Consider the following 14,459-nt stretch of genomic DNA (forward strand, 5'->3'; position numbering starts at 1 on the left):
AACTTCTTGGCTATGAGAAGAGCTTTAAGAACATTGAGCTAATTTGAATTTAATTTATGTCTAAGTCTTAAAAAAGCAGCAATTGTGCCTCTACTGTAAACAACAGGAGTGACCTAAATATTTCATGTGAATAAAACTCCTTCCTAGGAAAGACATCTTACTTAAATTATGAATTGATTATAAAGGTTAAAAAATCCAGCTTTATTTTATTTATATTAATGTTATTCCAAAAAGTATTTGACCTTGAAATGAGAACTGTGCAAGGTTAAAATGACAACTCTACAAGGAAGAATAAGGGGGGAAAAGTCTTCTGAAAGGACTTATTTTAAGATGTTAACCTAACACCATTCTAGGTCTGTATAGTATTGCCCTGTTGCATAATCTCTTATTTTTTCACTTGAAGCACTTTGACCATTATAAACAAGAACATTTCTGAAAAGTAATTATACCACAGTGAGAAAAACAAATCACAAAGGTTGTGCATTTGTATAAGTGCTTTTTGTCCACTCACATAAATCCCTACCGTGTTGAAGAGAGTAAATCTATATAATGTGGCAACAATTATGATGATGTCATTTATTGACTGGGTATACTACGTGTCAATCACTGTTTTAAGTGCTAAACTTCTAGTAACTCATTTAATCCTCACATTAAGCTTATGAAGTAGGGAGAATTAATCTTCCCGATAGTTGTAAATATTTGGTCTTATAATTTTTCCAGATCTCTATTTTTCCAGTGAAAGATCCCTAAAGTATTTGTCAATCCCTTGAAAAAACAGCTCAACAGAAGGATGGTGGATGGGGGAGAGTGTAAAGAAAATATCTAAAGGTTGACAAAATTAGTAATATGGATAACTGTATTTGTGTATGTAAATGCTCACATTTTCTCTTCCCTTAGAAGCCGTATTGCCTTAAATGAAGCATTTAAAGCAAGAGTCTCCAATCACTGCACAAGAGTAAAGACCCAAGTGTGAACAGATGGTCATTCCTTAAAAAGCCACAACCCTCTCTTCCTTAAATCCCTCTACAATGAAGACCAGGGAGTTGTTGGTCCTAACAATATGCCCTCAACATGCTCTTATTTTCTCGCTGTCCTAAATCAAGCTGTACTCATTATCCTCTAGGCTTCTGAATCAGAGCATCCTCTGATTTATTTTGAGCATATAATTTGATACAATTAATAACAACATATTTCTATATAACTAAGAACACTTCTTACTTATAATGAGGTTTATCCATGATAAAAAAAACTCCCCTTTAGGCTCCTATATTCTGTACTAGGATTGCACCAATGCACTATGATCACTATCACCAACTTCCATTAGTGAATATGTGGACAATTGTGAAATTCATGCAAATAAAATGTTTGCTGGAAATCCTGCTCTAGAAACAACAGATGTGAAAATCCTGTATGGAACAGTCCTAGGCCACTGTTCTGCTTCTTAGTGACTGTGAAAACTTAAGGCTTGACTCATGTACCCAGGAGAAATATTACTTGGTGTTTTTCCTTATAACTCAATGAAAATATAACAGACTAGAGGCCCAGTGCACGAAATTTGTGCACGGGGTAAGGGGGGGGAAGAGGGGAGATCCTCATCCTGGCCTTCACCCTCTCCATTCCAGGACTCCTTGGGGGATATCCAAAGGCCAGTTTAGGACATCTCTCTCACAATCCGGGACCGCTGGCTCCTAACCACTCACCTACCTGCCTACCTCATCGCCCCTAACCACTCTGCCTGCCTGCCTGCCTGGTTGCCCCTAATTGCCCTCCCCTGCTGGCCTGGTTGCCCCTAACTGCCCTCTCCTGCCGGCCTGGTTGCCCCTAACCGCCTCTGCCTTGGCCCCTGCCACCGTGGCTTTGTCCGGAAGGACGTCTGGAAGGATGTCTGGTCTAATTAGCATATTTACTCTTTTATTAGTATAGATTAGACAGTGAACCTGAGCCTGAAAACATTTGGCAGAGCCATGGGAAAACAGCAACATGTAGATAAGTCTGCAACAATAAAGAACAAGACAAAGAGCATATGCTTTCCTGCTTTTCAAAAAAACACATACCATAGTATAATTGTGAGCCACTTTATGCAAATCTGTACAACCTTGGGCATCAGCAAAAGAACGTATTCCAAGACAGTTGGATGGGTGCAGCTGTTTCATTAAAAACTTACAGCATGCTTCCACAACCTGTGAAAGCTGAAGAAGGCAAGCTGTAGATAACAGGCACTCAATGTTATCTTCTTTTAATTCAAGGCGGCCTTAATGATAAAGAGAAATTCCATTAACTATGGAATTATATTAACTTCAGTTTATAAACTAATTGGTGTTAAGAATAATAATTCTAAATAAGAACTCATTACATGCATTTCAGACCTAGATGATTTAAGACATTCAGAAAGAAAATAAAAGAGTGCTAACTATAAAATAACTTTTGCCTTTTGTGACTTCTGCTAAAATAAACAAAACATTTTTAAGACTTTTAACAGGATGATTTAATTAGTAACATATCTATTATATAGAACTCAAATTTTAAATGCAATATTCTAAACACACAGAATTGATCTAATTATTATATTAACATCTAAAAATATCATTCAAAAGCTTAATTATGATAACTGCTTTAAAGATTCTAATATACAGGTTTTAACTTAGACAGGTATCACCAAGGGTGGTGATTGTAATAGCAGAATTAACTGTTAGCTGTGGCTAAAAGCAGAAATCTGAAATCTAGTAAGATAACATAAATATAAGAGGTTTTAAGTTTATATTACCTGTATATGCATACTGAATCAGGGACCATAGTGAATTCGGTTCTACACCTTCCATTTTTATTTCTTCTTGTCTTGCTTCCCTGACATCATTAGTAAACATGGCAGCAAAATAATCTGAGACAGAGGAGAGCACCAATCTGAGAACATATTAGAAGAAAAAAAATCAATGACCACATTGAAGTTGATGCTCATTAATAAGTGCTACTTCTACACAGTCCTATATTTGAAAAATAATTTATGTTGTGAACTGAGAAAAAAAATTTTCCCCCAAGGAAGTACACTGTATGCTGAGAATCACATGAAATAAACTTTAAGTGGGATGAAAATAAATAAATAAAAATAAATAAATAAATGCTACTTTTTTTTCCCCTCTCTCTCCCTCTCCCCCCTACCCCTCTCTCTCTCTAACTTTGTTACCCATAGAAATTGCATGGTACTGGGAAATGCACTTTAAGTTTGACAAGTTGCTTTATGCTCTAGTTCCTTCCTCTGAATAATAAATTATCATTACTGAAAATTTTCTGCTGAGGTAATGATTTACTGTTTCACTTCTTAAATATTGATGTATAACATCTAGAAAAAGAAAAAGCTACAAGGCCACAGCATTAAATTGACTATATATAAAAAAAAGGGAAGCCCTAACCAGTTTGGCTCAGTGTATAGAGCGTCGGCCTGCGGACTGAAGGGTCCCAAGTTCGATTCTGGTCAAGGGCATGTACCTTGGTTGTGGGCACATCCCCAGTAGGGGGTGTGCAAAAGGCAGCTGATCAATGATTCTCTCTCATTGATGTTTCTAACTCTCTTCCCTCTCCCTTCTCTCTGTAAAAATTAATAAACTATATTTTTTTTTAAAAAGGGGAAGAAATATAAAGGTTGATTTCTGTTTATCACCTGTTTTTTTATTTAATCATACAAGTAGTGAATATATGGGAGACATTTGAGAATGGTTTTAGCAAGTTATATTTAACTTCTATGATATTTTAAATTATTATGATATTGTTATAAAGTTATAATATTTTTGTTACAACACTACAAACTATAATATTTTGTCATAATAATAATTACTCTATAATAGCTATGCCTGTGTCCAGACTTTTTGATAGTCATATATAAGCAAAATAGGAGATTATATATATATATTAGAGGCCCAGTGCACAAATTCGTGCACTGGTGGGGTCCCTAGGCCTGGCTGGTGATCGCGGCCAATGGGGGCTAGCTGGGGAAGGGCCACGGGAGGGCTCCAGGGCATCCGGCCCGCTTACCCAGTCGTGATCGGCCAGACCCCAACAGCAAGCTAACCTACTAGTTGGAGTGTCTGGCCCCTGGTGGTCAGTGTGTGTCATAGCGACTGGTCAAGCGGTCAGACACAGCATATTATGCTTTTATTATATAGGATTTTAAACATGCATTTTCATTTGATAATACGTTTTGAAGATATTTCCATGTCAGTACATTTATATAGATTTACTTTATTCATTTTTTAAAAAAACACAGATTATGATACAATAATAGTTGAAACTCCTTCTGAGTTTCTCTCTAATTCCATTCTGCTCCCTCCCCAAGAGTGGGTTGCTGAGTCCTAATGTTTGCCAAATTGCTCTAGAAAGTGCTGTGCCAATTTAGACCCCTATCAGAATTGTATAATAATTTAATAAGGTCCCAGAATACTGTCAGATATTAAAAATTTTGGCCATCTGTAAGGTATTAAATGGCATCTCATTGTTGTTTAATTCACCTGATTGCTAGTGATGTTGAAGATCTTTCCAACTGTTTATTGGCCATTCAGTTTTCTTCTTTTGAGAACTGCCTATTCATTCATTTATCCCCCAAACAAATGCTTACTAGTATGCATGCCTAGTAAGTAATGGGCAATATTCTAGATACTTGAAATATTATCAGTGCAAAAAATAGAGAAGAGATCCCTTCTCCCACTGAGTCTTACATTCTAGAGAGAAGGGAGACAAGCTGATCAACAGCAGAAATAAACTCTATAGTACATTTAAAAGTACTAAGTGTCCTGGGGGAAAAAGTCAGGTAAAGGTATATGGGGAGTGGGAGGTAGGTTAAAATAGATGGTCTCATTGGAAAGAGACAATTGGGCAAATAATTGAAGGAGATGCAGGAATTAGTCATTCAGGGATCTGGGAACAGCATTCAGGCAGAAGAGCAGCCAATGAAAAAATCCAAAAGCCAGAGCAGCATGCATGGCACATACAAGGAACAATAAGGAGGTCTGTGTGGCTCGGAGTGAGCAAGGAGAGCACTAGGACAGAACATCTAAGAGGTAATGCCAGGCTGGAGCACATAACCACTGTGAGCACACTCAGCAGTATGAGGAGCCACTGAAAAGTTTGATCAGAGGAATGACGGAATCTGAGTTCTACTTTTAAAGGATCACTCGAGTAGCTGTGTAGAAAACAGAATGTAGGGGAAAGGAATCAAAGGAAGAAGACTGGTTAGGAGTTTCCTGCTTTGGTTACCTAGTGACAGGATGATGGCTTACATAATATGCGTGACAGGTAAGGTAATGAGTTCTGCTTTGGAAATACAGAATTTGAGATACCTTTATGAAATTCAAGTTAAAATTTGTTTTCTAATAAACTGATGCTTATAACATGGATTTTTTTGTCACAGTATGTAGTAGCATCTCATGCTAATTAAGTCATTGAAAACTATAAGACCAAGGCCATTCTTTCTGATTTTACTTCCACTTTGAAGGGTTTAACAAAACTTTTGGGACAGAGTGTTAATTAATTTTGAAAGGCATAAAAAAGCCTTTGGGATCATAATAGTGATTAACACTGAATAACGGGATATGGAATTCTCAGAAGAAAAGTGAATTGTTTTTTTATTAAATAGCTCTTTTTTCTTTTTCTTATGTCAAGAAATAATACTTCAGTTCTGTTAAAACCTTTTGTTCCCTAGCACCAATGATTTTCATATTTCTTGGAGATCAGCAAACAAAAGTTGGGATAATTGCAGTTATTTAAAAATTCTTAACAGTTTTTGCCATTCTATTCGACCAGCTTTTTTGCTTCTAAATACCCATAGCTCTAATTCCCATCGAGTTTACTTAAAGTTATTTAATACATAGAATTAGGTAGGGTGAAAGCTGCTTATAGTAACTGAAATCTATGCCAAACAATACTGACTTATCTGAGGCCATTGTGTTTTATTTTTGTGCTTCTACAGAGGGAAAGTGACCTTTTGGGGTCATTTGATGTGTAATCTATATATATAAATATAAAAGGCTAATATGCAAAGTGTCCCTTTGGGAGTTCAACTGGGAGACCAGAAGTTCGATCACTGGCTATGACGTGTGCTGACCACCAGGGGGCTATGTGGAATGAAGGAAGGCCCCAGCAGGTAGCCAGAAGGCCCCTATCTGCCCTGATCGCTGGCCAGGCCTAGGGACCCTACCCGTGCATGAATTTCATGCACCGGGCCTCTAGTAATTTCATATGCACCGTTTTCTTTGCAGAAATTCCATGAAATATATCTCTTCCCCAAAACATTCTATCCTAACAGTCAATTGAAATTAGTTACCACACAGGATACTGTTATAATAATTTGGTTATTAAATAACAGGAAAGGAATAAAGGGAAGACTAAATAATAAAGGCATGCCATTTATACAGCCTTGCCAGGAAGCTGCAATTAACATTCTCCAAGTCTGTTCTCCACAGATTGCTGGGGAAAGGGACTGGACTATAGATGCATGCCCAGTAAGGTCTGGGTGCCATGGGAGATGTTTACCTGTCAGTCACACATGGGAACAAGTTAGTGGCTAGAATAGGCGTGGCCACTGCAAGGGTGTGAAACCTGAATATTTAAACTCCTGGACAAAGGAACCTCCCTCCTGCCTCTCTCTCTTGCTGCTCTCGTGTGACTCCTGTTGCAGGGCGCCCGGCTCCTCTGCATTCGATAACGTGGCCCATAGCCATGTGGATTCCAAAAGTCTATAATGGATTAATAGACTTTAACTTGCCTGATGTTACCTGACCCAGCTCTACCGTGGAATGGACACTCTGGACACTGGCCCTGCTTCTGGCTCTGCTGGAGCCCCAGCTGCACCTTTTTCAGGACTGGGTGAAGGGGCAGGGGACTTTGCAACCCGAGAAATGTAATTCTATGCCAATAAAAATCATTCATTCTCCCGTGGGGGCCTCTGGAAATGCTTATTCCAGTGGTACCCTAAGAACCCCACTAGTGTCAGGGAAACTGAACCCACTGATTTCTCCTGCAACAAACATACATAACTAAATTATCAAGAAAATGTTCACACACAAATTTAAAAAACAGTTACCTATGAGCTGGAATTCTGCGATCACCAGCAACTAGAATTACATCACATAACTGTTTATGTCTCAAATAGTTTTCCATCTTTTTAAATGTTTGCTCAGCATGATTAAGGGCTTGGAAAAATTCATCTGATGAACATGGCTCCATAGTATGGCAGGATGATAATGTCTGACTACTATTGGAAGTCCTGAAAAGAAAGAGAACACACATTTTGAAATATCACTATTACATTAAAAAGGTGTTTTCTAGCGAGTCCCTTTAAAATCTTTAAATGTATTAGAAGTAATTGATGCTACCAGTATACACACACACACACACACACACACACACACACACACACACACACACACACATACATACACCTAATATGCAAAGTGTCCCCTTGGGATTTCGACCGACCAGGAGTTCAATCACTCGCTATGACATATGCTGACCACCAGGGGGTAGCATGGAATGAAGGAAGGCCCCAGCCAGCAGCTGGCAGCCAGGGAAGGGAGGCCCTGGCCAGCAGCTGGCAGCCACTAGGGACCCTACCTGTGCACGAATTTCGTGCACTGGGCCTCTAGTTAATGTATAATCATTCATTGTTGTCTTTTAAAATCATATGTGTGTCTTGTAAGCATTGTGAGTGAATGTGACATCTGTTAGTGAACAGCTACACATATTCTTTGTAGTGCCTGTTTTTGAGGTCTCTTCTCTGGTCAACACAACATCTCTGTTGGAAAAAAACCAAGTATTTTCATATTAATAGACATTCCTCCTAACATTATATTTAGGTGTAAGAGATCATTTTTTGAAGTAAGGAAGGCAAATATAAATTCAAGTCACTCTTTACTTAAAAAATGGGTTATGTTCAATAGCTCATTTATAAGATGTTTAAAATATGAAAATATTATCATAAAAAACCATGCTAGAAGTAATTTATTTGATTCTCTACTCAGTCTTCAAAAGTCCAGATAAATTATAACTTATATTGCAGGTTAAAGGGCTTTGATGGCCTAACTGAAAAATTATTTGAAATCTCCAAATTATAATTTGAAGAGTATGAGTTCTGTTTTCATATGATTTCCTGATGGCAAAATTAAAATGATTAGGATTAAGAATCTATATATATATAAGGCTAAGTGACCGGCCATCTGTCCATCCGACTGACCGACTGGCCGGTACATATGATGCACACTGGCAATTTAAAAATAAACGTCGACTCGCGCATAGGTGATACATATAAAGCTCTCCCTGGTGCCAATCGCACGTGCGTGTTTTGACCTGTCATTACCAATTGTGAATTTGGTTGACACTTCTATTATAGAGAAAGGGAGAATAGCGATATTAAAATATTTCTTCTAATTAATTTCCTTTCAATGTGCATGAATCCGTGCATCAGGCCACTAGTGAAATAATAAATTCATTACCTTCCCCCTGTCCTCCAAGATCTCTTTTCCACAATCACTTGAATTAAGTAATTAACATCTGTTGGCTATGCAATTAACTATAAAACTACCAACTGTGCCATAACTAAGTTCTCATTTCTCATCAGGTTCATTTTTAAGGATTTTATGATTCTGACAAATGCTTTGTTGAATCAAGCCTCACTATATCTTAAGAGAATGTCTTAATATAAATATCTAATAACCTTATAAAAAAAATCACTGGATGTTTTAAAGTAAAGGGAACTGAAGCCAAGGAGATTAAGTACCTTGCCAGAAGTCATAGAATTTGTTCATGGCAGAAAGGGGGCTGTCATACAGATTGCTATGTGTTCAACAAAACAGCTTTTCTTTTCCTCCTGGTAATACTATAGCTAGACTACATTTCCCAGCCTTTTTTGCAGATAGGTATGGACTTATGATGGAATGAACTGTGTCAACTCCAGGCTAACATGACTAAGAGCAGGTATGCCTTTTCCTTCCTTCCTTCCTTCCTTCCTTCCTTCCTTCCTTCCTTCCTTCCTTCCTTCCTTCCTTCCTTCCTTCCTTCCTTCCTTCCTCTCTCTCTCTCTCTCTCTCTCTCTCTCTCTCTCTATCTATCTTTCTCTATTCCTGAGTTGAATGGACAGGACTGAGGACTCAGATGAAGGAAGAGGTAAATTATACTCAAACAAGAACACTCCCATAGAGTGTGCTCATGGAATTCTCACATTGGATTGAGATATAAGCTATCAGTGCCTGACTAATACATATTTCTACTAAATCCTCCCAGCCCAGTGCATTTTCAGTGCCAAACAAATATGGGCCCTAAAAAAATGTCCTTGGAGATAACTGTCAATAAAGATAATGAAGGCAAAATATATATTTTCTAGAAAGGATGTATTGTATACAATGAATATTATTGGTGTGATGACCTGGAAAATCTAGTATTATATACTCAACTTTATATTTAAGATCATTAATATAAAAATGTATTGAGTAATGTATAACTATATGTTGCTTACATAACTAAGTGAGAATTAGAATCTAACAGAAAACATAAGCAAAAACAAAGAATGGTAGCTTTGATGAATAATAATTTGAAGATTAACATTTTTCAATAGCACAAAATTTTAGTTTTATTCTGTCAAAATACTGACAAATGATTATGAGTATTAATAATCTAAGGTTGAAAGAAAATTAGAAAAACGAATTTTAATAAACTACAAATCCTTTCTAGGACAAGATAAAGTGAAGTAAATAAATCAAGCACTTCTTTCCTAGGGTTTCTATATTTTGTATTACATTTCTTATACTTTATATTACATTCTCAGAAATGACTAGAAAATGAATTTGTTGATGATTGGTTTGGGTGGACACATGATCCAAACAAGGCCAATCAGAATTAATTTCAAGATGTTTGTTGATGTTCTTTAAAAAGTCACTCTCTTTCCATTGAGTTTGCTAAGCTGATAAAAAGAAAACTTGAAGCTGCTAGTGGCTTTTTTGCTGCCACATGAGAAAATGCCATCACAAAGGAAAACAGAATCTAGAGAGGGAGAAAAATAGATTTCTGGACTTATTTGAGTATCTGGATCTGGCCATGTCTAAAGCTAGGCTCTGTTCTTAGACTTGCAATTTACTTATATAAAACAAAAGTTTCTAGCTTTTGCTTAAGTCAGTTGAGTTGGATTTTTGTCCTTTTCAACCAGAGTCCTAATTAATATTTATATTAGGGCAAAATAAGCAGGTTGCAAAACAGTATGTAACAATAAGATTCAGATTTTTATTCTAAAAACACACTTTTTATTGTGTATGTTTAGAAAATATACTGGAAGTACACTTCCCCAAATTGTTAATGATTGTTTTGGGGTGGCAGGGAAATTAGTTGTTTGCATTTTTTCATTTTTGCCTACTCTGTTTTCTAATGTCTCTATGATAAAAATATGATGCAATATAGTAAAAAAAAAAAAAAAAAAACTAATTGAAAAATTAAATCCAAAGAACTTGGAAGAGTTCTATTCAGCTGTCTTCACCTCTTGCACTCCGCTGATTTTAACCCCCAAACAATTCTTCACTTGTACAACAGTAATGAGTTTTAGCTGGACACAGCTACATACTCAGGTAGAGAATACATTTCTGAGCTTCTTACAACTAGCTGTAAGAAGCTCAGAAATGTATTGGTCATGGGACTGGGTTTTCAACAATGGAATGTGAGCAGAACTGATATATCCAACTTGTGTTATTTGACTAATGTCCTCCTCCTCGGTCTTTGGCCTTTCCCACAGGCTAGAATGCAGAGGGGAACTGAGCAAGCTTTGACCATAAAGAAAGGAAAACACCTTACAGGATGAAGACACAACATGGAAGGAATCCGAGTCTCTGAGTGAACCTGTGAAGCAGAGCTACCTAGCCAACCTGGGCCACTTGCCATCTGTTAGGTGACAGAGAAATAAACTTCTATCTCCTTTGAGCTGCCGTATTTCTGAATCTTTTTGTTATAGCATTTTAACCTAATCTCTAATAATATACTCCCTAAAGTTAAATGACCAAATTATAGGGCAATGTGCATATAGGTGTGTATGTCATATGTGAATGCTTTCATGCCTAATACATATAATTCTAAAAATGTATAAAAGTAAAATATAATAAGTGACATAAAGATAGGTTCTTCTGCCTTAAAAATGTAGAATTACAAAGGCCAGCTGTGCAACTGTGGTGCCTATCCTTTTTCCTAAGCTGTTGCTTCAGCTTTCCCAGCAGTTCTAGGGATAATATGATTCCAATAAATTGTTATTCTGTTTAAATCAGTCAGTCAATGTCAGTTGCTTAAAACTAAGAATGGTGATTGATATAGCATACAGATAGGTTAGGGGGTTCATGAACTCCTTGAACTATATACAAAATATCTAACACACACACACACACACACACACACACACACACACACACACACACACACACACAAGGACACAGTGTTTTCTGGGAAGAGGTTCCATAGCTTATGTCAAGGGAATCTATATTATGACTTGGGTATATATGTATGAGGTAAGACCATGCCATATATCTGTCCTACATATGAGTACATTATAGTTCAACTTCTTTGCCATCTCTGGAAACAAAATACTTTTCATGTGGAAGTGTAGAAATTTTTTAATTTCAAACTGAACCAGAATTAATAGACTGGTTTAAACAAAGAGATGTAGAGACAACAAGAGGGTCAAGACAATGGAGATAGCTCTAAAGAAAAGCTGATTATTATGAAGATAACCCCTTGCTGGGAGAGAAGGAGGACCTAAATGCCTTCAGGCTGAGTCAAAGAATAGCAAATCATCTTATCAAGAAATAGAGTTCAAGGATATCTGTAGTTGAAACACAGAGTAGCAAGTAACCAAAAAGACAGGTCTGCTGACTGGATAAAGAGTTGTGGCCGTGTGAAGAGAATATACCTGTAAGCCAGCCAGGCTTACCATTTTCAAGAACCAGGCTAAGAAAATTAACTGGGGAGAGAAGGTGACACTGGTTAGAATAAATCATTAACTATTACGTTAATGCAAGTTGAAAAGGTGATTAAATGAATAGTCACAGAGAACTGCCTACTGGTATGGAAGCATAAAATCTACATATTAATTGTTTGGGCTCAAAATGCAGCTATTTCCAAGTGATCAAGGTCAATACCAGTGGTAAGTCAAGTTGGTAGTGTGGACTAAAAGGGGCCACATGCTATCCTGACTAGCTCAGGGACGGCCTGTATGGCGGTCTTACAAACCCAGAGACCTAAACTAACCACATAGGATGGTCTGAAATGAAAACTTTTTAAATTAAAAGTAGTTTATGGTGGGTAGTCATGTCCTAGGCTGGTATCTTTCCCGACAAAGTTCAATCTTTACCTTAACTGAGCCTGTCGTCTTTTTGCATCTACTGTAACGTATTGTTGGAATGTCAAAGTAATTTTCCTTTTACTGGATCCCTCAAAGCACAGGCACTATTCTGTGGAGTCCACAAATCCCTTCACTGTTATTGAGTTAATCACTGACTGTTAACTATCCTCCACCCACCTATGAAAAAAGAAGAATGTGTCTACCATTTTACTCTTTATCCAATCCAAGAATTTCTCCTCCTCCTCTGCTTTGCTTTCTCCTGCCTCTCTAATCCATCATCAATGGATTTCATGTAATCCACTTACACCTCCTCTTTTGATTGTAATGTATAAAATAAGGTGCAAAACTGTCATTCTCCAGAGCATTATCTCAATCCATTGTGATTTTGCTTCCCAGCATTTGTCAACATTTTGGCTCAAATAAACTCAGAAAAATTCTTCACAGGTTTGAATGTTTCTTACATTGACAGTATGATGTGATGAAAATGGCATGATGTGATGAAAATGGTACTTTATCCCTGTGGTCTTCTTCCCCCAAACTCATAACCCCAGTCTAATTATGAGAAAAACATCAGACACATCGCAATTGAGTAAGACATTCTACAAAACATCTGATCAGTACTCCTAAAACTGCCGAAGTCATCAAAAACCAGGAAAGTCCCTGGGCTGGTGTGGCTCAGTGGTTGAGCACTGACCCATGAACCAGGAGGTCACAATTCAATTCAGGATACATGCCGGGATTACTGGTTCAATCCCCAATAGGGGGCATGCAGGAGGCAGCAGACAGATTATTCCTCCTCATCATTGATGCTTCTCTCTCTCTCTCTTCCTTCCTCTCTCTGAAATCAATAAAAAATAAAACAAAAACACACAACAATAAGGAAAGTCTGAGAAACTGTCACAGCCCAGAGGAGACTAAGGAAACATAATGGACTAAATAAAACAATGTTGCCTGGCCACCTGGTGTGGCCCAGTGGTTGAACACCGACCTATGAACCAGGAGGTCACGGTTTGATTCCTGGTCAGGGCACATGCCAGGGTTGCAGGCTTAATCCCCAGTAGGGGGCATGCAGGAGGCAATTGATCAATGATATTCTCTCATCATGGATGTTTCTATCTCTCCCTCTCCCTTCCTCTCTGAAATCAATTAAAAAAAAAAAAAGTAACATGTTATTATGGATAGAATCCTGTAACAGAAAGGATATTAGGTAGAAATTAAGGAAATCTGAATAAAGTATGGACTTCAGTTAGCAATAAAATATCAATATTAATTCATTAATAATAACAGATGCACCATACTAATCCTACATAATCCTATATAATAAAGAGGTAATATGCAAATTGACCATCACACCCTCACAAGATGGCTACCTACGACCAGGCCGGCAGGGGGGTTAGTGAAGGACGACCAAATGACTGAACAAGTGGGTTGCGTGGGGTGACCAGGCTGGCAGGGGGTTAGTAAGGGACGACCAAATGACTGAACAGCCGGCTTTGTGGGGCGACCAGGCCGGCGGGGGGGGGCAATAAGAGGCGACCAGGTCAGCAGGAGGGGGGGAGTTAGGGGCGACCAGGCCCGCAGGGGGTGCAGTTGGGGGCGATTAGGCTGGCATGGGGGCAGTTGGGGACAACCAGGTTGGCAGGAGGGGGGGCAGTTAGGGTCAACCAGGACAGCAGAGGGGGGCAGTTGGGGGCGACCAGGCCAGCGGGGGGGTAGTTAGAAGCGACCTGGTCGGCAGGGAGAGGGAAGTTAGGGGCGATCAGGCCGACATGCAGAGGTAGTGAGGGGCGATCAGGCTGGTGGGGGGGGGACAGTTAGGGGTGACCAGGCAGGCAGGCAGGTAAGTGATTAGGAGCCAGCAATCCCAGATTGTGAGAGGGATGTCTGACTGCCCTGGGATCGGGCCTACACCGGCAGTCAGACATCCCCGAGGGGTCCTAGATTGGAGAGGATGCAGGCTGGGCTGAGGGGACGAATTTTGTGCACCGGACCTCTAGTAAATAATAATAGCAGGGGAATTTGGGTGTGGGGTATATATGAACTCACCATATACTATCTTCACAATTTTTCTATACACCTAAAACTGTAATAAAAATATAAAATTTGT

The 14,459-nt window shown here is 38.4% G+C and overlaps 1 protein-coding gene across 4 annotated transcripts in view; it reads right to left on the reverse strand.

Moving 5' to 3' along the window:
* Positions 1-14,459, reverse strand: part of KLHL5 (kelch like family member 5) — an 82,556-nt gene that overhangs the window by 40,751 nt on the left and 27,346 nt on the right. For 2 of the 4 annotated variants that reach the window (XM_054729501.1, XM_028143670.2), the window contains 3 exons: positions 7,070-7,252; positions 2,765-2,901; positions 2,055-2,251 (listed from right to left, as the gene is read on the reverse strand). In XM_054729501.1, coding sequence (XP_054585476.1) covers positions 2,055-2,251; positions 2,765-2,901; positions 7,070-7,252 — 517 coding nt within the window. Of the gene's footprint in view, positions 1-2,054; positions 2,252-2,764; positions 2,902-7,069; positions 7,256-14,459 lie in introns of all 4 variants that reach the window. The other 2 variants (XM_054729516.1, XM_054729512.1) reach the window with 2 other exon arrangements.

This window comes from Eptesicus fuscus, chromosome 2 (genome assembly GCF_027574615.1).
Source record: "Eptesicus fuscus isolate TK198812 chromosome 2, DD_ASM_mEF_20220401, whole genome shotgun sequence".
In the NCBI taxonomy this organism is placed as follows: domain Eukaryota; kingdom Metazoa; phylum Chordata; class Mammalia; order Chiroptera; family Vespertilionidae; genus Eptesicus; species Eptesicus fuscus.